The 24,709-nt window shown below is 51.9% G+C and overlaps 10 protein-coding genes across 10 annotated transcripts; 5 read left to right on the top strand and 5 right to left on the bottom strand.

The window, feature by feature from the left end:
- Window positions 1–932: 932 nt before the first annotated feature.
- Window positions 933–2,529, bottom strand: AYO20_03583 (hypothetical protein; the record flags this gene model as incomplete). Its single annotated transcript, XM_022641885.1, has 2 exons — window positions 933–2,431; window positions 2,484–2,529. 2 exons carry the CDS (start codon window positions 2,527–2,529, stop codon window positions 933–935), a joined length of 1,545 nt encoding a protein of 514 aa, XP_022502118.1.
- A 1,633-nt stretch (window positions 2,530–4,162) lies between these two features.
- AYO20_03582 (hypothetical protein) lies at window positions 4,163–5,789 on the top strand (the record flags this gene model as incomplete). The annotated part of the gene is made up of 2 exons (XM_022641884.1): window positions 4,163–4,571; window positions 4,624–5,789. 2 exons carry the CDS (start codon window positions 4,163–4,165, stop codon window positions 5,787–5,789), a joined length of 1,575 nt encoding a protein of 524 aa, XP_022502117.1.
- Window positions 5,790–6,404: 615 nt separating this feature from the next.
- Window positions 6,405–8,209, bottom strand: AYO20_03581 (hypothetical protein; the record flags this gene model as incomplete). Its single annotated transcript, XM_022641883.1, has 2 exons — window positions 6,405–7,980; window positions 8,034–8,209. 2 exons carry the CDS (start codon window positions 8,207–8,209, stop codon window positions 6,405–6,407), a joined length of 1,752 nt encoding a protein of 583 aa, XP_022502116.1.
- A 1,166-nt stretch (window positions 8,210–9,375) lies between these two features.
- On the top strand, window positions 9,376–10,344 carry AYO20_03580 (hypothetical protein; the record flags this gene model as incomplete). The annotated part of the gene is made up of 1 exon (XM_022641882.1): window positions 9,376–10,344. The coding sequence occupies one exon, from the start codon at window positions 9,376–9,378 to the stop codon at window positions 10,342–10,344; it is 969 nt and encodes a 322-aa protein (XP_022502115.1).
- A 625-nt stretch (window positions 10,345–10,969) lies between these two features.
- On the bottom strand, window positions 10,970–12,373 carry AYO20_03579 (hypothetical protein; the record flags this gene model as incomplete). Its single annotated transcript, XM_022641881.1, has 6 exons — window positions 10,970–11,189; window positions 11,239–11,393; window positions 11,445–11,777; window positions 11,825–11,983; window positions 12,034–12,180; window positions 12,227–12,373. 6 exons carry the CDS (start codon window positions 12,371–12,373, stop codon window positions 10,970–10,972), a joined length of 1,161 nt encoding a protein of 386 aa, XP_022502114.1.
- A 314-nt stretch (window positions 12,374–12,687) lies between these two features.
- On the top strand, window positions 12,688–15,282 carry AYO20_03578 (hypothetical protein; the record flags this gene model as incomplete). Its single annotated transcript, XM_022641880.1, has 3 exons — window positions 12,688–12,832; window positions 12,880–14,978; window positions 15,034–15,282. The coding sequence occupies 3 exons, from the start codon at window positions 12,688–12,690 to the stop codon at window positions 15,280–15,282; spliced, it is 2,493 nt and encodes an 830-aa protein (XP_022502113.1).
- Window positions 15,283–15,327: 45 nt separating this feature from the next.
- AYO20_03577 (hypothetical protein) lies at window positions 15,328–15,994 on the bottom strand (the record flags this gene model as incomplete). The annotated part of the gene is made up of 2 exons (XM_022641879.1): window positions 15,328–15,881; window positions 15,958–15,994. 2 exons carry the CDS (start codon window positions 15,992–15,994, stop codon window positions 15,328–15,330), a joined length of 591 nt encoding a protein of 196 aa, XP_022502112.1.
- Window positions 15,995–16,956: 962 nt separating this feature from the next.
- On the top strand, window positions 16,957–19,742 carry AYO20_03576 (hypothetical protein; the record flags this gene model as incomplete). Its single annotated transcript, XM_022641878.1, has 2 exons — window positions 16,957–17,121; window positions 17,175–19,742. 2 exons carry the CDS (start codon window positions 16,957–16,959, stop codon window positions 19,740–19,742), a joined length of 2,733 nt encoding a protein of 910 aa, XP_022502111.1.
- Window positions 19,743–20,277: 535 nt separating this feature from the next.
- On the top strand, window positions 20,278–20,775 carry AYO20_03575 (hypothetical protein; the record flags this gene model as incomplete). The annotated part of the gene is made up of 1 exon (XM_022641877.1): window positions 20,278–20,775. One exon carries the CDS (start codon window positions 20,278–20,280, stop codon window positions 20,773–20,775), a length of 498 nt encoding a protein of 165 aa, XP_022502110.1.
- Window positions 20,776–22,253: 1,478 nt separating this feature from the next.
- On the bottom strand, window positions 22,254–24,164 carry AYO20_03574 (hypothetical protein; the record flags this gene model as incomplete). The annotated part of the gene is made up of 4 exons (XM_022641876.1): window positions 22,254–22,979; window positions 23,029–23,125; window positions 23,176–23,597; window positions 23,694–24,164. The coding sequence occupies 4 exons, from the start codon at window positions 24,162–24,164 to the stop codon at window positions 22,254–22,256; spliced, it is 1,716 nt and encodes a 571-aa protein (XP_022502109.1).
- Between the last annotated feature and the right edge of the window lie 545 nt (window positions 24,165–24,709).

The raw sequence follows: 24,709 nt of genomic DNA, 5'->3' as shown, positions 1-24,709 counted from the left end.
GGGTCCAGTATCCTCGTAGGATGGTAAGGCCGAGGCTGAGGATTTTCAGGGAGAGTCCAACCTGATGACAAATCTCGACTCTGGTTCCAAATTGCTCTCTATATGCACAAACCGTCTAGATATGTACAGATATCTATAATAAAAAAGAAAGACGCGTAGCAACCTATTTCGCTATTGAAAAGTATTAGCCGGGTTAGAGTCTCTGTCACTTATAGCAGTAGATCCGTCAAGAGCATTGCCTTTCAATAGGGATATGGGACAATCTGTGGTAACGCATGGCTTCACTCGCCAGGAGGCCAGGTATTGGTGGTGGTGGGCAATGGGTAGAAGGATCGGCGTGGGGAGGCCATCGGGCGTAGTCTTTCTTACCTATGTATAATCCTAGTCCCTGGTCTAGTTCCTCCCATCTATATTATACCGCGGTCGGAGCTGACCCGAGCTGTTCTGAAATTACCGCGCGCCGCGAAAAGAAAAAGAAAGAGTATACACACTATCGTCAGAGGGGGAGAGAAAGACACTTGTTCAGATGAATCTCGAGACGATTTGGGCGCCAAGTGGAAGAAGCCATTGCCGCTTTTAACCGTGACAGCCTCGCGCACCCAGCGAACTTCAAAGCCGATTCGGTGGGGATGAATCTCTTGGTATATACAAGTAAAGTACGATGCTGCTGGTTCATTTGTAAGATCCACTCTCTGGTGAGGGTTTTCACACGAGTGTTTGTTCCAGAGGGAGGTCTCGAAAAGAGGCGGGCGGTGTAACGCGACTTCATCATTCTGGTGATGTGGTATCAACCTCTGTTGTACATTCATCTATATACCCCCGTTTGTCCTTCCTTTGGTGAATATTTGGTGACTATCGAGAACAGAGTCCTGTCTCGGTCATGGGAAGACCTTTTGGCACCCCCCGCGGCAGCCTTTACGAAAGGCTCGAGGTTACCTAGGTCCCCCGGCATCAAGTAGTCTCCACCCATCGACGCGAGATTCATCTTTGTCCTTCTCGACACTGTCAAGCATGGTTTGTGCCGTGTGGTTGTGATTTAGTGCAGCAATGGCATTTTGAGTGATTTTGGTATCCAAACTGGTACTGTTTTTCTCCACCAGGACAGTTGCAATCTGCCAAAATTCAAAGGGAATCGTCTTGAGAAATCCGTAACGGTCGCGTTGTCGGGTGGTCAAGGTGGCGTTCTGAAAGTCCCAGGCTGCTTTCCACCTGCTCAGTGCTTCCTTGATTCGTCTCATTGTTTCCTCCTTTCTAGGTCGGTAGGGAGAGAGCCATAAAATCTGTGATAGCGCCATGATCACGCTGCAGAGGTGCAGAAGCGACAACTGCTGCATGGAACAGCGCATCTCCTCACTCCACTCGTCCTGCAAAAAGACGTCGAATAGATGCGAAAGTGTCATCCTTTGCAACTCGTGCTCCTTTAATGAAAGCCGATAACAATCCTGAGCATTGTCGGCAAAGAACGCATCAACAGAACCTGGCATCCCAATGTTCATCTCTTCCGCAAACAACCGGGGTGTCATGTTGTATAACACTGTGAAGCTGGCATCCAGATGGAAGATACCACATACAAGGCGAATTCTAGATTCACGAGCGGCAAACTCAGCCCACTGAAACTTTTCTGGTGGCGGTGGTTCAGCTGCGAAGAACGAGTTCCGGGTCTCCAATAGACCTAGGGTTCGAACAGCAGTTATTATCTCTTCAAACCGCGACTTTCGGGCACCTCGCCGTCTAGATGGACACCCTTCCCGAAGCTGAACTTGAGTGATGAAAAATGCAGCTTCGAGCGCTTGCAAGGACTCGAATTCGCCCAGCCCCTTTGCTGCATCGGGCCCGTGGAACAACTTCCGGAAGTCAGGGTTACTGAAAGCATATTCCACCACAAGGTTGAGAATGTCCCTTGCCAACTCCATGTCATTTGGTTGAGAAGAGAACAGAGCTCCGGTGAGGACAAGGACTGTGAGTAAGAAGGGTGATGCTGTAGCTACCCGGAAGGTGCCGGGATGGAGAATCGGACTATGTGGACAGTAATCTCGAAAATAATGTCCAACAAATCGTTCGACGTTGGTTCTTGAAAACAGAGTCGCTGCCTTTGCCAAGCGGTCATTTGGGGCGCTTTCAGGATGTTCCTGTGGGAGGGAGAGCGTGAAACTGGTCAAGGAGTCTATCAAGTAGTTGAAGGGCTCGACGCCTGGAGAACTGGCAAATGGATCCGGATGACATAACACTTGCCAATTCGAAGGCCAATTGGTGTCGTCTCCTACACCTTGGAAATCCTCCGAGTCGGGAAACAGACAGGACACAAAAAAGTCGTCAAGTCGATCATTGTGGACTGGCGAGATAAACTCGTCATTAATCAACTGCACTGTAGCAGTAGAGGTGCCGAAGTCGCTTGCAGTGGCGCTCTCACCGTCGTCTTTCGGCATAGAGGCTGCGATATTGTTAGATACTTGTTTAATGTCTTGATAGGATGGTAGACCCACCTCCTGTCCCGGTTGTTTCTGCAACAGGACCATAAGCATCTGCCATAGTGGTGTTCGGATTCACATAGTTGAGAAGAAACGACAACGAAATCTTGTTTCGATCGTGCCGCGCATAGTTCCTTGACTCTTGGGTTGCGTCGACAGCGACCGAGTGGCTTCTAGGCCGCTGTCCATCCTGAACCGGTACGGAGGGAGGTTCACTTCCTGGCCGTGGCCGCCGCAGTTCCGTAAGTCGTGTATATGTGCACTGAACGCCATAGGAGAGGCAAGTTTCGCATGGACAATCCAGATCACAACCCAATTTCAGACGTGCACATGAGTCGCACGCTCGAGTCTTTTTGCCTTTCTTTAGCTTCCCAGGAATAGGTTGCTCACCCCTGGATGGGCAGTTGATGTAATGCCTGCGAAGCACATCACTAAAGAAACGTCAGTCAATGGCTGATGGATCCACTTCAGAGAGACTGGGATAGCTGAAGAGGCAATCCTGGGGAAATTGGCTAACGATTTGTCAAATGGTGTGGAATAAGAGATGCCCTGTCGCTCGGAAAGAGACACTGGGACGTATAGAGGCATCATTATATAGAAATGGACAACCGGCACAAGCGAATGCCGGACCCATTGACCGATCGAAACAATGCAGTATCTTGCAGGGTAGAGCGCCCATAATTCGGGGTAACTTGGGCACTTACGATCTGCGGTAGGACTTGGAACAAAAGCAGCACACCCACGAGCGCGCATGAGACTCTGAAATATCAGTAACTTGAGAAACAAACATCTCCCATGTATCAAGGGACCTCAAACTTACCATGGGTGTTCATCTTCTTAAAACCAATATCTCCACGGATGCCAGTAAGATTCGACTGATCGGGTCGTCCCTTGGGTTGTGGGAGGCGGATTCGTCCATTCCAGGGAGGATCGAGTGAGTATGACAAGAACTGTCCCCCGATGGTTTTTCCTCAGCGTCTCCAAAGGCAGGATTCCCTGTGTAGTCTTTTAAAGAGTCCATGTGGTGGACGTAAGTGATTTTGTTTCCGCTTACTTGGATCCCTCGGCAAATTCCTGCTCCGATCCGGGACGAACGTTTAATTTATTTGTCTGACAGAATTATTTCGACTGTTCTGGCTTGTCTGGGTGACGAATTTCTGTCAGACGACAAACCCGGATCGACATTCGCACAGCCTCGTGGAGATCATAACGTGCACAGGCCATTGCCGCAAAATATCCAGGCATGGTTCTTGATGCTTGAACGTGAAGGAAAGTGGACGGATGTAATGCTCGTCATTTCACTACTTTCTCGCCTCCGACCAGGGTAAAGTGCGAAGGATGGCGAAAGATGTGTCTCACGCCACTAACAGTGTGGGATATGGATGCCCAGAACGGGGATGAACAAAGCCAACCAATAGTCTGCTAAGTGGCCATCTAGAGGTATGAAATTGAGGGATTACAATGGTTCAAAGAAGTGGTATTTCCAAACACAAAAGCTGCAACTTGACGCAGTGGCAAGTAAAATTAAGGTCCGAGTGGCGGTTAAAGCAGCGTGTCTATGATGACCAAATCCTGAAAAGCACTCAACGCGTCCTCCACAGAGAGTCGCGTCATGTCACGTCAACTTCATTTTGGCTGGCCCAGATCTCGAGACCGTCTCTCCCACGCACAACTGAATTCCAAAGGACACCGCTATGGCTACGGCTGACGATTTCAAGAAGTATCTGGCGAGTGAGGTTCTCAATGAACAACGAACCATATCCTACCGCAACATCTCCCGCGCCCTGAAAGTGCACGTCAATGCCGCGAAATGCATGCTCTACGAGTTTTACGAATTCCAAAATGCGAAAAAGCCCCAATCGGTCTATGCCACCTATCTTCTGTCTGGGGTCAAGAAGACACCGACAGTCAGCGTGTCCGTTAATGGGACAGCGAGAGGAGGCGCGCAGGACCACGATCCAGTCGAAAATCTCCCTTCGAGCCCGCCTCCATTTACCAGCTCCATGCTTGAACCCAGCCAGCAAAGTAGCCCTGCTAAAGAGGAGGAGGCAAAGAATATACCCGTCCGAACCATCACTCTCGTCAGAGAAGAGTCTCTGGAAGGTGTGCTACAGACAACCCAATACCCGAAGTGACTGCTAATTGGTGATCCTAGCAATAAAAGAAGAATACGAGACCATCACATCCATACACATCTACAGCCTTTCTCCTGCGCGAATACAAGACCTAGTCGCATTAACAGATATCAGTCGGGCTCTATTCACGAGTGGGCTTCAGGATGATCATAATGAGGTCTATGGTGTTATACAGAACCCAGATGTCCGACGGAGGAAAGGCAAGAGACCGGTGATCGCAGCAGGACCTGCATCGAAAGCTCAACCTTTGAGAGAAGAGACCAAAAGACCTTCGCTAGGCCACACAAAACCAACCCCCAAAGGATCAACTGCTGCTCCGTCTGTCAAAAATGAGGAGCCCTCGCGGCCTGCTTCTCGGGACAGTACCTCGACTGCCAGTTCCACCAGACAGCCGACCTTAAAACGAGATGCGTCCGACATCTTCAAAGCTTTTGCGAAACAGGGGCACCGAAAATCAACACCCACCACAGCCCCTCAATCTAATGGTCAAGACCATGACACACCCATGAACGACGCGGATGAAGGTGAATCCGAGGACGAAGCACTCTTCCTTGACACGGGTACGCGCAAGTCTGCGACCTCGAAGAAACGGGCCAGTGATGTGAAGAAGGAGCGTGAAGACAAGGCGGCGAAGCTCCGCAAGATGATGGAGTCCGACGACGAGGAGGAGGCTGCAGTGCCGAAAGTTGAAGAGGCTGCTAACCTGGGAGACGATGAGCCTCCAGCAGCGAAGAAGGGCACCGATGCAGATGCCGAGACGAAGGATCCCGAGGCGGACGACCAAGTGGCGTGGTCAGACTCCGACACGGAGAAGAAACAGGGATCCAAAGACAAATCCGAAAAAGACACCACCGCCACCGCGACAGCACCACCGCGGCGCAGGCGCGGCAAGCGCAAAGTGATGCAGAAGCGCACGTTCAAAGAAGACGGCTACCTCGTGACTCGGGAGGAAGCCGTCTGGGAGAGTTTCAGCGAGGACGAGCCCGAAGCGCCGCCTCCTCGCGCTTCTGCTGCTGTAGGAGGATTCAAAAAGGACGGCCTCGCGTCCAAAGGCACCACCGCCTCCAAGACGCAAAGCCAGGGCTCGACCCCGAGTCAGGCTGGCAAGACAGGTCCCGGGGCGAAGAAGAAAGGCGGAGGCGGAGGAGGGAACATTATGAGCTTTTTTGGCAAGAAAAACGCATAGGTACCTAGCCTACATAGGTACCTACATACCTACCGAGGTACTGTAGTTCGTCCATATACTGTACACGATACACGATGCACATTGGATTTTCGAGGCTATTCTATGCATGGACTGGCTTTTTAACTCGCTGGCTGGCTGGCTGGCTGGTGGGCCGGTCTGACGACCCGATTGAGACAAGAAGAAGAGAGAAAGCGCGCGCGCATGCACATGCACTGTATTCGTACCGCGTACCGAGTACATACTCGTGCATACTCGTGCATACATACGATCTCGTTTCAGCTTGACATACGAGGTACGAGTAAGACACTCGGTACATATAGTAGGATAGGACTACGCATTACCGCGTCTGGGTGGACTATGCGCTACCGCGGCTACGCTGAAAATCTATCGGGAATTAATTGCTCGATGCATTCATTGGTCGATTATAGGATCATATCATATCATATGCTGTCTATTGCATACAGGACACGGCAAGGCAAGGCATGCAAAAGTGTTGGTCTGGTGAAGAATGCTTATCACGCATCTCGATCCGATCTGTTCCATTCCCTTCGCTTCCGTTCTGTTGTGGTTCTCGTCAAGGATGCAATCCCCTACAGGTACTAGGTACCCACATAATCACACAGAGTATTCCACCCAGCCAACACCGACACGATACCCCTTAGCGGGACTTCCGTCCTCGTTGTCCTGCAGGACGAGTGCTGGCTTGTGTTCGGCGAGCCACAGGACGGCCTGGGCGAAGACGCTGTTGGCCCAGGCGAACCAGCTGCGCGTCATGCCTTCGCCGCCACCACCTCGCTTGACGCCCCGGGTGACGTCGACGGACTCGTTGATCAGGCCGAAGACGCTCACGTTCTTCACCGTGTCGAGACAGTCGAGGATCTCGGCGTCCGAAGTCGAAGTCATGGCCTGGACGATGACGGACATGGGCCACGCGTTGCGCAAGCCGATGTGTGGACCGCCGATGCCTTGGAATTTAGAGCCCTTGAGGAAATACGGGTTCCCACGTTGGGTGAGGATCATGCGTCGGGTGTTCTGGTAGATTTCGTCGTCGACGTCGACGAAGCCGAGGAGAGGCAGCGAGAGGAGAGAAGGGATGTTCGCGTCGTCCATGAGAAGGTGGGATCCATACCCATCGACCTCGTAGGCAAAGACTTGGCCAAACTCTGGATGCGTGACGACGGCGTGCTTGTAGATGCCATTTTTAATGGTCTCTGCACGCTGGGCGAGGTCGTCACCAACTTGAATCATGTGCGTTGCTTGTGGTTCTTGCGAAGAGGCCACGCCGGCGGACTTGAGCATTTTCGCCGCGCGAGACAGTTCAACAGACATCATTGCGTTTGCGGGAATGAGAAAGCCGAAGATGGTTGTATCATCCGAAGGCCTGAAAGCAGAGCGAATCAAGCCCGTTCCACCTCCCAAGGGGTTTCCTGTGCCCTCCAAATTGAGAGTCTCTGTCCCAATGCGCGTCCAGCGGCTGAATGTGTATTGATTTCGCTCGTACCATCCCGTTGTCGGGTTAAAAGTTGGTCTGGCCTGTGCATCCAGTACTTGCAAGAGGGCGTCAAGAGCCTTGAACCATCGAGTCGTCAGAAAGGCTGTCGAGCCGGTGGACGCGTGGTATTCATTCGTCAGCTTGAGGAACGCTGCGAGACTGTCGAGTTCGTATTTACATTCAAACACAACCGTGGGTTCGTAGGCCGGATGGACGATATCGTCTTGACCCGAGTGAACTGGGGCCAGACGGGACGGGTCCGGAGGCTGGAATGCGTTGCAGTAAGGTGAAGATATCACAAACTCCGCCTGTGTATTGATCGCTCCGAGGATGAGGTTCGATATATCCGGGGCGGATTTGGCGAGGAGTTGATATTGAGCCAGCTGGTTCGTAGAGTCTCTCAACCATTCGGCGTTTATGTCTCCCGTCACGATGAATGAATGTGCCCCTTTCCATCTGTCCTTGTCCCGCAGTAATCGCGACGGTGGCGCATGTTTCTTTTCTCCATCTACGTGCCACAGCACCGTCGTGTCGAGGGTGTTTGGAAACGCATTCTGGAAGATCTGCGCGAGATCTGGATCTTTGAACCGAGGATAGAGATCATTGATCACCTGTTCCACAGCCGGGGAAGAGAATTTGCGACAACTCGGGTGAGGTCGTTGGAACGGTAGTTGGAGAGGGCCATTACTGAAGGGTTTGCTGCGCACAAGGTCAGCAACTCAGTCTACGAGATGAGACCCCAGTTGGCTCACTGTATATGACGGGCATAGCTAGTGTAGTCCGGACACAGCCCGAAGAGGGTTTCCTGCTGCTTGAGGACGTCGCTGTCGTATGGGTGGTCACTGTCACCGCCAAATGCAGCACTGACGCAGGAATATTGCAGCCAGGCCGGGAGGCTGAGAATGGCTGTCCATTGACGGAAATACATGATACAGGACAAGACACATCATTGACGGAGTGAGGATGGGACTCCGTCGCTGCAAGCAGACGTGGTGTCGCTTCAGCATTGGAAGGGGAGGGCGGCGGCGAGATTGACGAGGCTGAAATTAACTACGGTGAAGCATAAATGGCGAAGCGGCAAGGCTGCGGAGGCTCAAGCCCTAGTCGTCAATCCTTTTCCAATACTTCAGAAAGACAATCACTGAAAATGGTGAACTACATACTTTGGTTAGCTGCTCTATTCTCAACAGCGCCTCCTGTGTCTTTCAATCTGCTGTGTTGTAGACAGAAGTCCAAGGAGTGACTACGGCCGCCCTCCATCGTCAATGCCGTACAGAGATGCATTTGTCCCAACACCGAAGAGTCAACAGATATAGATTGACAGCAGTCAAACCATCATACCTGAAATCCTCATACTACGCCCCAAAAACACCGCGGCTAATCCTTTAGAGGCAAAAAAAGGTCCTCATCCAGCACATCTTCTTGTTGAACATGCGTACCTCGTATTCCATTCCGGCAGAACATCCGCACATACGCATTCCCCCGCTACGTGCCCCGCATCGCGTACTACTTCGACACGACATTCATGTCTGACTCGTATCGTGGGCGACGATGGCAGGGAATTTGTAACACCGGGAAGAACGGAGTCGATTGAACCAATGCTCTCGGGGAAGGATTCGGGAAGCGGGACAAGATGCTTTCGTTCACTTTTGTGCACAACGCGGCACATTTGTGCCTGATTCGACGATATTCATAGTGTCCCGCCTTGAAACCCAGACACATCCTCAATGGGGTTGTCTCGTCCAATGATGGCGTCCAAAAGAAGAAGACATCGAGAGCGCGCTAACACACCAAGGATTCCAGAGGCCGAGGCAACCACATCGACTGGACTCGGTACCAAGGTTGCCGTTGCTCTCTGGGTCTTTTTAAAGTTCCCGATCCCCATTAAATCTTCCAGAGATCGTGTTGGGTTCGAGCAAGGATCTTCGTTCGTCAAGAGACCCTTTTTCCGCATACAAGGCTTTTTTCCCTCTGGCAATAACCAACGAGAGACGGGTGAGAGTGTGAGAGATTAAACCAGTGAGCGCTAACTACAGAAAAACCATATTGAGCCCAGATCAATCAAGACACAAGACGGAATAATACACGACAAACATGTCTCTCAAGTACGACGCCGAGTTTTTCAAGTTCTTTGAGCCGATCATCCCTATGCTGGCTGCCCGGCCCAAACCAGCCGTCCACGATGTCGAAGCCCGCCGCAAGGGTTTCGAGGCTGCCCTCGTTCTGTTCAGAAGTGCCTTGCCCGAGTCTCCAGACGTGGAGAAGAAGGAACACAGCTTTACCACCCCAGCCGGTGTGGCTTTGTCGGTGACTAGCTTCACCAAGAAAGGAACATCTGCAGGGACGCCAGGTCCAGCCATCGTACACTTCCACGGCGGCGGCATGATTCTGGGCTCGGTGGCCATGTCGGCACCGTCCAACGCATGGCAAGTCACTCAGACGGGCGTCCCGATCTTCAGCGTCGAGTACCGCCTGGCCCCAGAGACGCAGGGCACGAGCTTGGTCGAGGACTGCTACGCCGGTCTAGTCTGGGTCTCGCAAAACGCCGCATCCTTCAACGTCGACCCTGCCCGCCTCGCCGTCTTTGGCGAATCTGCCGGCGGAGGCCTCGCCGCAGGAGTGGCGCTCATGGCCCGCGACAAGGGCCTCTCTCCACCCCTCGCGAAGCAAATTCTCATCTACCCCATGCTTGACGACCGCAATCTCACCGAGAACGAGCGCATTGCGCCCTTTGCCTTCTGGAGAAACGAGGACAACATTACGGGCTGGACCGCGCTGCTCGGAGACAAAGCAGGCAAACACGATGCCGACGTGCCACATTACTGTGCCCCTGCTCGCGCGAAATCCGTGGCAGGCTTGCCACCTACCTACATCGACGTAGGTGGTCTGGATATCTTCCGCGACGAGGACATTGAGTACGCGAAGAGGCTCGCGTTGGAGGATATCGAGGTCGAATTCCATTTGTATCCAGGTGTGCCGCACGCCTTTGAACTATTTGCGCCAAACGCAACGGTGACGAAACGAGCCTTCGAACACAGACTGAAGAGCATGACGAGCTTTTGATTCTCCTACATAGTGGATGCTCTGGCGATGAATCCCTAGGTTTCTATGGTATCTTAGATGGCCAGGCGTCAGCAAAGAGTTCACGAGCCTGTACATAGGCAACGCACCTGAAAGGTAGAGCATGTGCTACTTGCCGAAGAGAAGCGAAGATAGCATGAGGGGGCACATGCGCGTATAGAGCGAAATACACAGGAAACTAGACCCGTCGTCCCTAAATTCCGATGCATCGTGCTCATGAGGAACAGACCATGCTGCAATTCAGAATTCGTGATCTTGTCGCTTCCTTTGGCTGCCTTCGGTGGGAAGGTGTAATCAAGCCCTCGTATTTAATCAGGACAGTTTCTCGCCATGACGATATGTCACTGGCCAGAACACGTAAACCAGCCGTAGTATCGACCCCCAAACATGATAGTGGAGGGTCTGGGATCGATATTTCCGGAGTCTGTTCAGCTCCGGAAGACTCCTGTCTCTGGTTGTCCATTACTGCCTTGACCAGGGTGGTGGTGGCGGTGGTGGTGGCTCCTGTCCCCATTCTTGCTTGTGTCATGTTGTTATAGGCGGCAAGAATTCTTGAGAGAGTACTTGTACCGATAAAGACTCCGTTGAACCTATGTCGGATCGCTTTTCATGTTGGGCATTCAACTGCATCAAGGACGTTTTGGATCACTTTATCTGGATCCAAATCTTCCAAGAGATATCGTGCGGATGCAAGATCAGTTCCATACTGAGTGCTTCGTTCGCGAGCGGGAGTAGCCATGATGATTCGATGGGGATATATTTTCTTTGCCGCCAATGCGACCAACGACGGAGTGACATAGTCAATTCCGTGCAATGGGGCCAGATATCTAAGAGCTAGATTAGAAAGATAAGCATGCTGCTTAGTTTGGGACTCACTTTGCTAGGGCAAGGAAAAGCGTCGTTGCATACGGCGATACGCCTCCGTCGACGCCTCTCTCCATCCGAAGGAACGCTACAATATCCTGAAGATACCTTCGAATCTCCGGGGTGATCGTTGCTGTCTGACCATGGGCTCGAAGTTGCTCGATCAACTGGAGACTGGCGTTAGTCACTCAGCACGTGGATTGAGCGATAGATCCTACCTTTGCGTCGATCCGGCGGCTCGCAATCATTTGCTGCCGTCTCACACTTGGAGAACGGGAGTAGGAATAAGTCGAGTCATGGTCTCCGGAATTTGTCGCGTCATCTAACTCCTCTAGGTTGGGAAATCCATCTTCTAAGGTGTGAGAGTGAGACATGAATATGCGGTCGTTCTGCGAGAATGAGCTTTGAGTACAGGGCGAATGGGCTTTCCTTACAAGGTGTTTGTTCAGTCGGATATGTTTCGAGGAGGTAGCAACAAGCGGAAGCAGCAGGAATACCGCGGGTGCAAGATGTACGGTTGTTCGGCTGTATATTCTCCGCTTCCTAATAAGCTACAACTTGGTCAGCATGAAAAGTGCAATTGATGCGATCGGAGTACCTCGAGAGCCTGGATCTGCACGTCTTGATGTGCGAGGTTGAAGTTCTTCGCGATGATAACGTTGACCACTCTCCTTGTGTCCAGTTTCTGGGTATCCACAAAATGCGAAGAACCTCCGCCAAAATTTACAGATGAAACCTTTGAATGGAGCATGCCCGACTAAACAAACGTCAGACAAGTGGCAAGACATTCTGGAGGTCAGTACAAACACTCTCCACATCAATATCCGACCCGTGAGGAATATCATCGCACTCATTGTTATCATCATCCAGAATAGCAGCGCCGAATGTCTTGATAGACCGTAGGTCGTCACGATCTAGTATGATGTACGAGAGACTGAACATGTCTCTGACAATCTAAACCAACATTAGTCGGGAATAGGTATTTTGTGGCGAGACCAACCAGTGCAAGCTCGGATGCCAGGTCATCGAGTAAATCATCGCTGGCCACTACCAAGCAATGATGCTGGGCGACGAGGCTGACGAGGACGGCCAGCTCAAGATCCGTAAGATCGTCGACGTGGTCCAGTAACGCTTGTGCTGAATCCATATTTGTTGGGGTTCACAGAGTTTCAACTTGCGGGGTCATTTCCATACCAGCTTCTTGAGGCAACCCTTGAAGTGACAACTCCTAAACATGGGGAAGACTACGGACGATGTAAAGGGAGGCACGGAGGTAAGAGGCGCCGGTTGATGTACGGGGTTCGTCACACAACATGGAAACTTAGCCGAGCCAAGGCCTCACGTCATTGGCCGAAAATGGACAACGGACCAGATGCAGTCCATCTCCTTCCGAGTCTCTCATCCAATCCATCACCATCACATCGCTTAGCACTCTCGCTCTCTCATGGACTACCTGACCTCATGACAACCAACAATCCCAGAGCTGGCTGGGAGATAGTTGGCGACCAGTTCTACCGAAAGGTCCCCCTGTACGAGTCCATATTTGATCAGGATCTCGAACTTGAGAACTACCTTGTTGCAGGTGCACCGTATGGCGGCGCGCTGGGTAACGATTCCTACTCGTCTTCAACCTTCCTGAGCTGACTGTCGTAGCATTATGGCGAGACACCACCAAGGTCGCACGGTATCGAACAGGCCAATCGATCAAACCCACCATTGACATCTATTCCTCGTCTGGAAAGCTCATCAGCAACATCAACTGGGAGAAAGGCGTGATCAAAGGCCTTGGCTGGTCGGACGATGAGAAGCTCTTGGTCGTAACGGAAGACGGCACTGTCCACTGCTACTTCGGGCTCCATGGCGACTTTCAACCTTTCTCGCTTGGACACGGTGCAGAGGAGTTCGGCGTCGTCTCGTGCCGGTTTTGGTCGCATGGTTTCGTCGCTTTACTTTCCAATAATTCGTTGGTGGCAGTTTCGTCGTTCGAAGAGCCCAGACCGAGGTTGCTTGCTCAAGCGCCGGAAGGGGAGGTCCACTCCTGGTCCCTCATTCCACCAGCATACACACTTTCTAGGTCCGTCGAGGTGCTACTCGCAATAGACAAGACAATTTATGTTGTGGATGTCACCGAAGCCGAAGATCGAGGACTATCCGATGGCCCGTTCAAGCACGTCAGCGTTTCACCTAACGGGCGATTTGCAGCATTGTTCACTGAGGATGGCAAAGTGTGGGTTGTCGGCAGTGACTTCCAAAACAAATACAGCGAATACGACTCAAAGGCGAAGACTACACCGAGGCAGATATACTGGTGTGGAAACGACTCTGTCATTCTAGCTTGGGAAGATGAGATCCACATGGTTGGTCCCAATGGTGCCGCTGTCAAATACTATTATGATGACCAGGTTCATGTCGTCCCCGATATTGATGGAATCCGGTTGATCACGAACGAGGTGTGCGAATTCTTACACAAGGTGCCCGATCCACTAGAAGAAGTCTTCAAGCTTGGTTCGACATCGGCTGCCTCGGTCCTTCTCGACTCAATCGAGCTGCTAGAGAAGAAATCACCAAAAGCAGATGAGAACATCCAACGAATCAAACCCAATCTGCCAGATGCAGTAGAAACCTGTATTCGAGCGGCTGGTCACGAGTTCAACCAGACCCTCCAGAAACAACTGCTCCGCGCCGCCTCCTTCGGCAAGTCAGTACTCGACCTGTACAGCAGTGATGAGTTTGTCGACATGTGTGAGGATCTGAGAGTGTTGAATGCCGTTCGGGACTACCGCATAGGCCTCTACATGACCTATGAACAGTATGTCAGGCTGACACCGGAACGGCTGATAGCAAGGCTGGTCAATCGACGAGAATACCTTCTTGCAATCAAGCTGTCAGAATTTCTGCATCTTCCTGCTAACAAAATCTACGTCCATTGGGCTAGCCAAAAAGTTCGAGGGTCGCCTGCAGACGACGACACAGTTCGAGAGATTGTGGTGGACCGATTACGCGGCAAACACGGGATCTCTTTTGAGGCCATTGCGCGTGCAGCCTACGACGAAGGGCGGAGCCATCTCGCAACGACATTGTTGAATCATGAACCTAGAGCGGGCAAACAAGTTCCTCTATTACTCAATATGGAGGAGGATGAGATCGCACTTGATAAAGCTATCGAGTCTGGAGACACCGACTTGGTATTCTTCGTGTTATTGGAATTGAAGAAGAAACTGCCACTGGCAACTTTCCTTCGCACCATCAGCGATAAGCCCGTGGCATCAGCACTTGTTGAGAGTTCAGCAAGAGCGGGCGACAGAGAACTGCTCAAAGACTTGTACTATCAGGATGATCGACCCATTGAGGGTTCGAATTTGTTGCTGGAAGAAGCCATGCAACAAACGCAGGTTCAGGCAGTCATTGACAAGCTCAAGTTAGCAGGCAGACTGCTCACTGATGCAAAGGATCCGACAGCGCAATTCCACGCTAAATCGCTGACAGAGGCTGGACAGCTTCTCAAGCTGCAGGAGGCGTTCGACAAGGACATCACCGACGGCAGCGGAAGCTATGTGGGATTAAGCATCAATGAGACCATGTTCCGCCTGATCCAATCTGGATACAGCAAGCGGGCGGCCAAAGTTCAGGGCGACTTTCGGGTGCCAGAGAAGACATGGTGGTGGATTCGACTCCGGGCATTGACCACAGCCCGTCTCTGGGGTGAGGTCGAGGAAATTGCTAAGAGCAAGAAGTCACCGATCGGATGGGAGGTAGGTTGATCTTATACCGATAGAGTTGTTGGCCACTGACCTAATCCTGCGTTAGCCCTTCTACAACGAAGTCCTTGGAGCAGGTAATACTCGCCTTGCCTCATCATTCATTCCAAAATGCACCAATCTCCAACCTGCGGAGCGGATTGAGATGTGGGTCAAATGTGGCATGATCGTGAAAGCTGGTGAGGAAGCCCTCAAAGCCAAGGACGTGAACTCGCTGGAGCTGCTGCGGGATAAGGCCAACGGCCAACAATTGGTCGAGATCGAAAGGATGCTCACACATCTGCGTCCCAAGAAATAAGGATACGGTAGCCGGTCTTCGTCGTCGATAGGGACATTTGCAGCGTTATGTTATCTTGTCCGCTTCGTCCTCTTCCTGCGTCGTCGTGTTGGGTGCGGTGGCCGCTGCGACAGATGATGCTGTCCGGTCTACCACTACTAGCCTCGCCTTGGAAATTGTCGTCGACTTTTCGAGAATCTCGACATGATCACCCTCGTTGTCGACCTCTTCCATGTTGTCATCCACCCATCCATCCTCGTCATTCTCATTCGCGTCATCATCACCAAGCACTGCCCTTAATTTGTCGAATTTGTTCGTCCCGTTGACTTCCTCCCACATGCCCTTCCTCTCGCGCCTCTTCTTCAGACGATGTGAAGCATCTTCGATCTTTCTCGCATGCTGATCTTGCACCATCTCTGCCCTGGCCAACCCTTTTTCATGTCTGCGCCGTTGCCCGCGGGAAAGAGGCTTTTGTTTCCGCTTCGGCTTGGTGATCCCGCCGTTCGGACGAGCGGCCAGGATCGGCGTGGCGTCCGACGCGCGCGGGGCGTCTCTGATGGATTTGTCAACGTCGATGGACGGGGACGTGGCTCGCTTTGAGGCCCGGGATCGCGGATTCGCTGTGAACCTTTTGTGTGAGAATGTGCGAAGATTTGAGATTTGTGTGCCGGGAAGGAAGAGTCGAGGAAAAATCACCTGTTGGATCTTTCTTGATCTTTGAAGTTTTGGCCATGGTCACATGCCACTCTTTGGCAACTGCTGTTCCAGTCGTCTTCTCTTGGATGGTTGTGTGAAAATGCGAGAATACTGGGTTGTAGTGCGTTCGTCCTGCGGTGTGTTGCGTTGGGTGCTCCACAATAATTTTTCAGAGGCCGCAAAGAGGGCGGAGGGTCACCGCGCGCGGGGAACCAGCCTGCCAGCCTAACTGACATTTGATGCGGAATGACGATTGTTTATCTTATTACTTTGACTTGAACACCCCCGAACACAACATCGCGCATGAGGATTTTATGTACATATTGATCCCTGCAATTTTCGGAACCCCTGTTATTCTCGATGTGAAGGTTTCGGTCAGAAAATGATTTATTTTCGATGAAGAAGTCGGAGGTCAACACCCTCTTGTATGCTGGCCATAGCAGGCCTTGTCGATGACTCGTGACAGCCTTTCCCTCACTCGATATTCAGTCATAGCTGCTGAAAGACGAAGAGGCCCTTGGGATTAAGGTGACTCTTGATGGATTCCTGAGAACTTGTCCGGGGTAATCGAGAGCCTTTGAGGGGATCATGGTGACCGTACAGCAGACTGCATGTATTGTACTGTTTTTAAACGGAGAGTCGAGCTCCCAGGGTGTCTGGACTCTTTGGCGTGGCTGTTGCTTCGCTCCCTTTTACACTCCACTTGTGCCATGACTTTATGTGTTGTTCCCGTGTCTAAAACTTCTAAATCAATGGCATCAATTTGTGTTGCGCTCTAGTCCTCCACAAAGCAGTGCACGAGGCACAGCGACTGGTTGGTCGAACTGGAGGGCCGGGATGCCCAGCATGTGACGTAGCGCAGCCTCATCGGTATCTCCAACATCAGCCTTTCCACTTACCTGTAGATACAACACATCCGATCTGTAACTCACCACTCTCACAGCTTTGTCCCCTCCTCACCTAACGTTGATGCCGTAGTCACCATTACAATAACCTGCAATGGCCCCCGCGAGACCATTGAAGCGGCAAAAGACCAACCCGACACAGGAATCGCGCTCAGAGTCATCGCCTCAAGAACAGGCTCAGCAGGCTGCCAACGTGCCCCTTCCCCCGGACACCCCTACCGCCTCAAACCCTGCGACACCGAAACAAGAACAAAGATCGGTAATCAGGCTTCTTTGTTAACTCCATGGCCCAATTGCTGATAGACTGACCAGTCATGGCTCGCTCGAACGTGGCCTCGCAAGGCTCCTCCTCTAACCCAGACACATCGTGAGAGTGTCTCGTCCGCCTCAACGTCCTCGACTGCGGTGCCATCTTCCGCTACGACCACAGCCACGGAGGTGCCACTGCCACAAAAGGAGAAGATAAAGTCTCAGAGATCGCCCTCGTTGGCAATGACACTGGGTAAATCAACATCAAACCGTTCCCTTCCGGTAAATGCCACTACGACTCTCGTCTATGCCTCCCCCGAAGCTGCCAGCTCTTTGGGTAAGAAAGACTCACAGCCAGAATTGCTCACTAAGACCAAGGACGCCGAAAATACTTCCAAGCCTGTAGGAGATGAGCAGCAAAGACCCGAGAAGATGGATGCTGGGCCGGCCCAGCAAGAGGAAGTTGCGGAGGCTACATCGAAGACTTCACAACCCGCTGTTCCACCACAACAGACACAAGAGGCACAGAGTACGTGGCTGGGCTGGTTAGGAAGAAGAGATGGCAGTACAGCGAAACCTGCTGAAGCACAAGCACCACCCAAACCTGCGGAAGATTCTCCCATTCCTCCTGCAACCGACACAGTCCCAGAGCCTATACAACCCCCGCCAGAGGTACAAGAGGACTCGAAATCTCCTACAAATACCAACAACAAACGAAGCTGGTATCAAATGTGGAGCAACGGTGATCAACCTAGTGGTGGATCAACAAAGCTACCAAACCCTCCAACAGAGCCGCCACAGCCTAAAACAGTTGAAACAGTTGATGATACAGGAATAGCCAAGGCGAAGACGGAAAACCTCGACATTCCGCCACCCCAAACGCCCAAGGCAAAGGAGGGTTCTCAAGCTTCATCCCTTGAGACTTCTCCACCGCCACAACTTCCAGGCGACGGGTCCAAGTCGTCGGGGTGGGTATTTTGGTCTCGAGAAAAGAAGCGTCCTGCGTCTACTGCATCTACAAAATTAGAGAATGGGCCTCATATTGGGGAAATTGCAATATCAAACACACCGTCTCAGGCTCGGCCTAAGCGTGCCTCCATCAGTCTACAAGATGACAGTGCAAGACCCGTTGTAACTCCTCCAGCACAAGGAGAGCAATCGAAGAAGACTGGAGGAAAGAAGACGGCTGAAACCAAGCAACAGCCAGTGACAGAGGAGAAGCGCATTTCGACGCCTCAAAAGAAGGCCGTCGCCTCGAAACAGGAACCTTTGACTACCAAAGCCAAGTCAACCAATGCTACAGCCATTGCGCGAGAACCCGCCAAAGCTCCAACGCCTCGTTCGGCGTCACCGGTGCCGTCGAAGAAAGACCAGGAGGATCCAAATCTGCTGCTTCCTCGTCTTAGTGACACGCTCACCTTCGAAGAACAACCCTCACTCCTCCAGCAACTTGCGCGCCTTCTGTACTACACCAAGGAGTCTGGTCAGCCGAGACATCTCTCTCTGTTGAAAGAGCCGCCTCGAATAAACAATGCATTAGCAATTGGCGTTCACGGCTATTTCCCTGGTCCCATGGTCCGATCGCTTCTGGGGCAACCCACCGGTACAAGCATAAAATTCGCCGAAAAGGCGGCGCAAAACATTCGCAGATATACTAAATCACAAGGGTATGAATGCGAAGTCAAGACAGCGGCCCTGGAAGGTGAAGGACGGATTGCCGAACGTGTCGAGTTGTTGTGGAAACTGCTCCTGAACTGGATCGACGAAATCCGAAGATCTGAGTTCGTCATGATCGCAGCTCATTCCCAAGGCGTCCCTGTCGCAATAATGCTAGTGGCCAAATTGATCCATTTTGGCTGTCTCTCACCGACTGCCCGCGTTGGTGTCTGCGCCATGGCAGGTGTGAATATGGGCCCGTTTCAGGACTACAAATCTCCTTGGATAACTGGATCCGCGGGGGAGTTGTTCGAATTCACAGACCCCAACTCGAAAGTTTCCCAAGACTATATGGCTGCCATTGCTGAATGTCTGAAGTTTGGGGTGAAAGTCACTTTCGTGGGGAGCATTGACGATCAGTTGGTATCGATGGAGTCGTCGATTTTTGCACCACTGACACATCCACATATCTACCGCGCCGTCTCCATTGACTCGAGAATCCACGCTCCCAACTTTCTGAGTAACCTTGTGGGGTTCGTATTGAAGTTGAGAAATGTGGGCGTACCAGATCACGGATTGATCAGAGAGTTGTCCACACCTCTGGCAGGTTCGCTGTACACCGGAGAAGGACATTCCAGACTGTACGAAGATGATGCCGTGTACCGTCTTGCTATTGCGTTTGCCCTCGAGACTACCTCTACCAAAGATGTGCCAATATCCAGCTCGAAGCGACAGGCGCTCTTGACGGGTGGCGGCAGCGGTGGAGGTGGAAGCAGCAGTAGCAGCACCGCGAACACCAATCCCTACATCCTCCCCTTTGCCATGCGCGGGATTTTAGAAGAAGACATTGTGAAGAAGGACCTCAGAGACGAGGCAAGACAGTTACTCGAGCAATTTGACGAGTGGGAACCCAAAACCAAAGTGTTGAGGGACGTCAAGTTCAGGCTTGAGGGCATTAGATCGCAGTTGTACTAGAGTATTTATAGTAGAGTGAGAGCCAGCCAGAGCAGCGAAATGCGGATTGTTCAAGTGAGTTCTACTATAGTACCAATACCACGCGTCAAGAGTAGAGCTACGGTGATCCAAGGCGAAGCCAGGCAGACTCTTGTCACTATGAGAGGGGTAATACATGGGAAAACGATACAGCCTTGACAATATGTGTCACCTGCCTAGTTAGGACTATAGCTACGGTTTACAGGTTCCGGCGGTGTAAACAATACTCTTGACTCGATGCAGCTCCTGAGCATTTCTACTGTTCATGATGCCGACTGAGCCAACTGACTACACCTCCTTTCGTGTGTAACCAGATACATTGCTCACAGGCGGTACATCGAGTTTCGTTCACGAGGTGAATGCGGATGCTGTCGTCAAAGTCCCGAAACCTGATGATCTCAACCTCCACGCGGTCGAATGCGCCATATACCTCCGCCTCGGGCGCCACCCTCGATTTGTCGAAGCATATCACGTTTCCCAGGGGGCAAAGAACCGGCTTGTACTGGAACGGATGGACATGTCCCTACGAATGTTTCTGCGACAACCCGGAGCGCGACCATTGTCCGACGAGCAGATATTCCTTTTCGCCGCACAGCTCGCCGAAGGGTACATGTACTTGCACAGTAAAGGTGTACACCACGTCGACATCGGCGCGCACAATGTCTTGATTGACAAATCCCGCTCCAATCTCAAGTTGTGCGACTTCGCAGGATCGTCATTAGATGGCTCAGAACCGCTGGTCCTGGCAGGCTATCGGGCCCAATGCCCCTGGAGTGATGACTCAAGTATCGAGACCGAACTCTTCGCTCTCGGAAGCCTCCTCTACGAGTTATCAACAGGACTCGAACCCTACGACGACAAGCCGTTGTCGGATATCACGTCTCTGTTCCGTGCGAAACAGTTCCCCCCTGTTGGCCATTTGGTCCTGGGTCCCGTGATAAACAAGTGTTGGATGGGACAATATACAGACACTAAAGAACTCGTTGGCGACATACACGGCCTCCGGAGAAGATGACACCATTCGCCCGGCTGGATCTTGTACAAGTCTGCAACAAAGCGGCGTTACATATGCAGGCTTGTTTCTAGCGATTGCGATCTGTTTCTGGCTATCCAAGAGATGGAATCGCCCAGGCTCTGGCTAAAGCATAACTGCACAGGCGTGGCCAACGTTCTTCCCAGCATCAGATGCTTCAGCACATGAAGATGAAGGAGGCCAATTGCCAAGTGCAATCACTTTTCGCGAACCGTTGGGGACCCTACGAGCCAACATTTTGTCGCTTAAGCGAGCACGCGTACACACCCAGACACCTTACAACGGCCGAGGCGGGCGACCTGAAGCCCATTTCTTCTGCCCATGTTGATCACCACTGCTTGAACTGCTTTGAGACAAGCCCTTACCTTCCTAGCTCGATGACACGGTCTTTTTTTGAAGAATTCATCGAGCAACCACTGTTTGACACTCTCGCAGACCATGGCCTCGGCGCCCATTCGGTGGCTGATCACGGACAATGCCTCATTTCACAAAGGGCCCAAGTCTTCAACAATTGATGCAGCGCACCCCTATAGAGGTAGATCGTGAGAGTGTGGTAATATCAACGGAAGAAGGTTTCTTTGTGCGCGCGCGCGTGGAGAGCTGCGCAGTGGTGATATCCCAGAGATCCGGGGCCAAAGACCAGCGAACTTGTTTGACTGGGATCAGTACTGAAAAGGGGGGGCTAATCCGACAAAGCACAGAGCAAAGACTGAGAACCCGGACGAACGGTTCGCCACGAAGACAGACAGCAGGCTTGTGCCGTTCCTACCTAACCGGCGTGCTCTGAGAGGGAGCTCAAAGGCAGCTAGTTAGATCCAAAGGGTTAGACGTCTCGACGTAAGAGAGACAGAGAGGCGCTTTGAATATCTAAATGGTCCAAAGGCTCTTGTCGGGTCCTTTGAGAGCGCGCACGCAAAGACATATTCTTGTCCTTACCACTGTATCCTCGTGTTTCTATGCTCCGAAAAACTCCAATTTGCTCAAACTTACCAAGGGATGAAGTATAGTTTGGGCATGGTCTATAATCTGTAAATGTCTGTGTATACACTTCCACACCTCCACACCCTTCACAATAGACTCCACAGACACTTGAAACACAAGAGATATCGAGTACAAAATTACAAAATTACTCCATGTCGTACATGCAGCATCGGCTGGAGATGGAACAACATAGGACAAACACTAAGTATACTTCAATCAGGGATGCTATAGATAACCCGCTCAATCAAAGAATATCGCTAACACCGGATTTTGGGAGACACTGATCCTGACCTTGCAAGTGGGATCTGCTTCTTCTTTTGGTCCCACGATTCAAGTCTGTGTCGTCGTGACCCTGCCTTCATTTTCTATCCCTGGGTCACCAGAGTATCGGGTCCGACACTGTCCCCTCCATGCTTCGTTCTACAGACCGCTCCTATCAGGTTCTTCAGAAGGTCTATCAGAGTTGACCTCTAACCCATTCATGACGATCGGTTTCCATCAGCAACATCCGCCATCCCTGGTACCATCAACTGTCTCGCATCGGACCTGCCAGCACTACCGTCAAAGACAAAGGGGCCGGCATTATTCCTGGGGGTTAACGGCCCCTCCACGACAACCACTTGGTCGGGGTCCGGGGTTTGCGTGCTGGTACGTTGCTGTTCGAGCTCAGCCTGCATCTCGTCCTCGACCGGTTGATCAGGCATGTCGATATTACCGCTCATTGAAAGCTCGGATGAACGCGGATTGGTAGCTTGCCTCCGGGCCAGGAGTCCTGAGGTGTTCGGAGTTGCCGGAGAAGGATTGTCGTTGGTGGGTTCGGATTGAGATATAGTGACGGGAGGATTTTCAGGGATTATATTTATTTGAGGGTCATCTCCATTCAAGGTCGTAGTTGGCACGGCCGCATTGCCGGGGTCTGGTCCGCCTGTCACTTGACCATTGATGTGTGCATCGGGAGCATGATTTCCTTCAATAGTAGCATCGGCACTGGCCTCGGCGGTTTGGTTCTCAGGATCATCAGTATTCTCCAGCCATTCGTCTATATCGGACTGAGCGAGGTCGACATCGGCAGTTAGATCTGAATAAGCCCTGCAATTTGGACATTGGAACTGCGGATAAACACTGTTTTTGCCTTCGAGTAGAGGTCGAATACATTTGTAGTGCCAGACATGTGCGCACGGGGCGACAAACAACGCTTGACAGGGCTGGGAAGGCGGTTAGCGATGGGGAGTTGTTGGGTCTGTAAGATCTTACCAAGACAGAACCGAGACAAATTGAACATTCACCACTGTTAGTATCGGCAGAGGGTTGGTCCTTGGCAAGACTCTGCAGTTGTTGATGCCTGCTTTTGCTGTGACACATTGTCAGTCTCTGCCATCGAGACCTTAGGAGGTGGCTTACTTGAAATTGTTTGGTTTCTTTTGCCAGGCCCGGTTGCATTCAATGCGGATCTTGACACAACGAAAGATCATTTCCTCTCCGCCGCGGAAGTCAATACCCAGTTGGACGATATCACCATCTTTAATTGGGAATAGTCTCGACTCGGTGTTGGGTTGACTTAATCTGATATGGTTCAAGAAAGTGCCAGAGGAGGATGCGACATCTTTGATCTGCCATTGGCCATCGAGAAAGCTGAACTCGCAGTGTTTTCGACTGACGACCTTGGACTTGAAGCCGACAGGAGCATCAGAGGGACCAATGGGATTAGCCGATGGCACACCCTCACGCTCAGAATACCGACCGACTCTTATGATAGAATGCTCGCTGGGCAAGGTTCGCGTGATCGGGGAGAAGTTAAGAGACGGTCTTCCATTCCTAATTTCCTGGTGGGGAAAGAAACGAATCGTAGGTAACGGTTGCTTCGTTTCCCCTTCCTGTGTCTCTCCTTTTGTACCCGAAGTAGTCTTGTTGGTTCTTACATGTGCCGATCTCGGGGCAGAATCTGATGCTTCTGCTGCCACTGAGGCACTAGCCTGAGGATTGTTGTTGCTTACAGTCCTTCTCAATGTGGATGACCGATGTCTCGCCATATCCTCTGCACTCGTGTTTTCCACTTGATCTGCGGTTGGTTCCTGCTCGACGCGGGGTGAAGGTGTCCTCGTCCCGACTTGACGCGGGTCCGAGGAGAGGAAGGCTGTAGGTTCGTTTGGACGAGACGTGCTCCGTCGTCGACTTGTCACCGGGTCTGGTCGATTCTCGTTGTAACTGAGTGATCTCTGGAAATAGTGTCTAGGCGAACGGGAGGGTTCGTTCGGGCTCGTTCCACCCGATGAACGATTGTGCGATAGAGCACGGAGGTAACTCAAACCTCGGCGCCTTGCAGATGTGGTCCTGTTGACACTGGGTTCGGCAGCCACTGGGGACGTGACAGCGGCAGACGGTGAGATCATGGGAAAGGACGTGAAGGAGGCGTGCACGGATTGAGTCTGAGTCCCAAGACAGGGCGTGGTATTGTAGGTGGTTGTGGGCAGGAACACCGCACTACAGGAACAGGCGGCAACGGCGGTAGTAAGCAGCAATGGCAACGACAACAACCGAACCCAGAATGTCGCTCTTTCGTATCGAACAATCTCGCAGACTCATCCGGCTTGGTGTAAGATGCGCCTCCGATAAGGCCCAGGCTCGGACTCAATCGCGCAGGCAGAGCAAAAGGGTCTGGGTCTGGTAACTTTTGTAAACAAGATGGTGGATAAGATGATGTAGGATGTGCCCGCAATTCGACAGGCAGGGCCTCAGTGAGTGGGAAAGGACACGGCAGGGATGTTGTTGGTACCAAGAAGTTTTAGGGGAGTGGCTTGTGTGGTTGCGCAGGGCCCCAATCCAGGGCAACTTCAATTGGCGGAGAGGCGCCTAAAAGTCAGGGAGGAAAGAGAACGTGGGACATCAAATACACGGACAACGACATGAACTCGGGGGGATATTCGAGACCTGTTAA

Source organism: Fonsecaea nubica (assembly GCF_001646965.1).
Source record: "Fonsecaea nubica strain CBS 269.64 chromosome Unknown Scaff17, whole genome shotgun sequence".
Classification (NCBI taxonomy): Eukaryota; Fungi; Ascomycota; class Eurotiomycetes; order Chaetothyriales; family Herpotrichiellaceae; genus Fonsecaea; species Fonsecaea nubica.
This window is presented reverse-complemented; position numbering and strand designations above follow the sequence as displayed.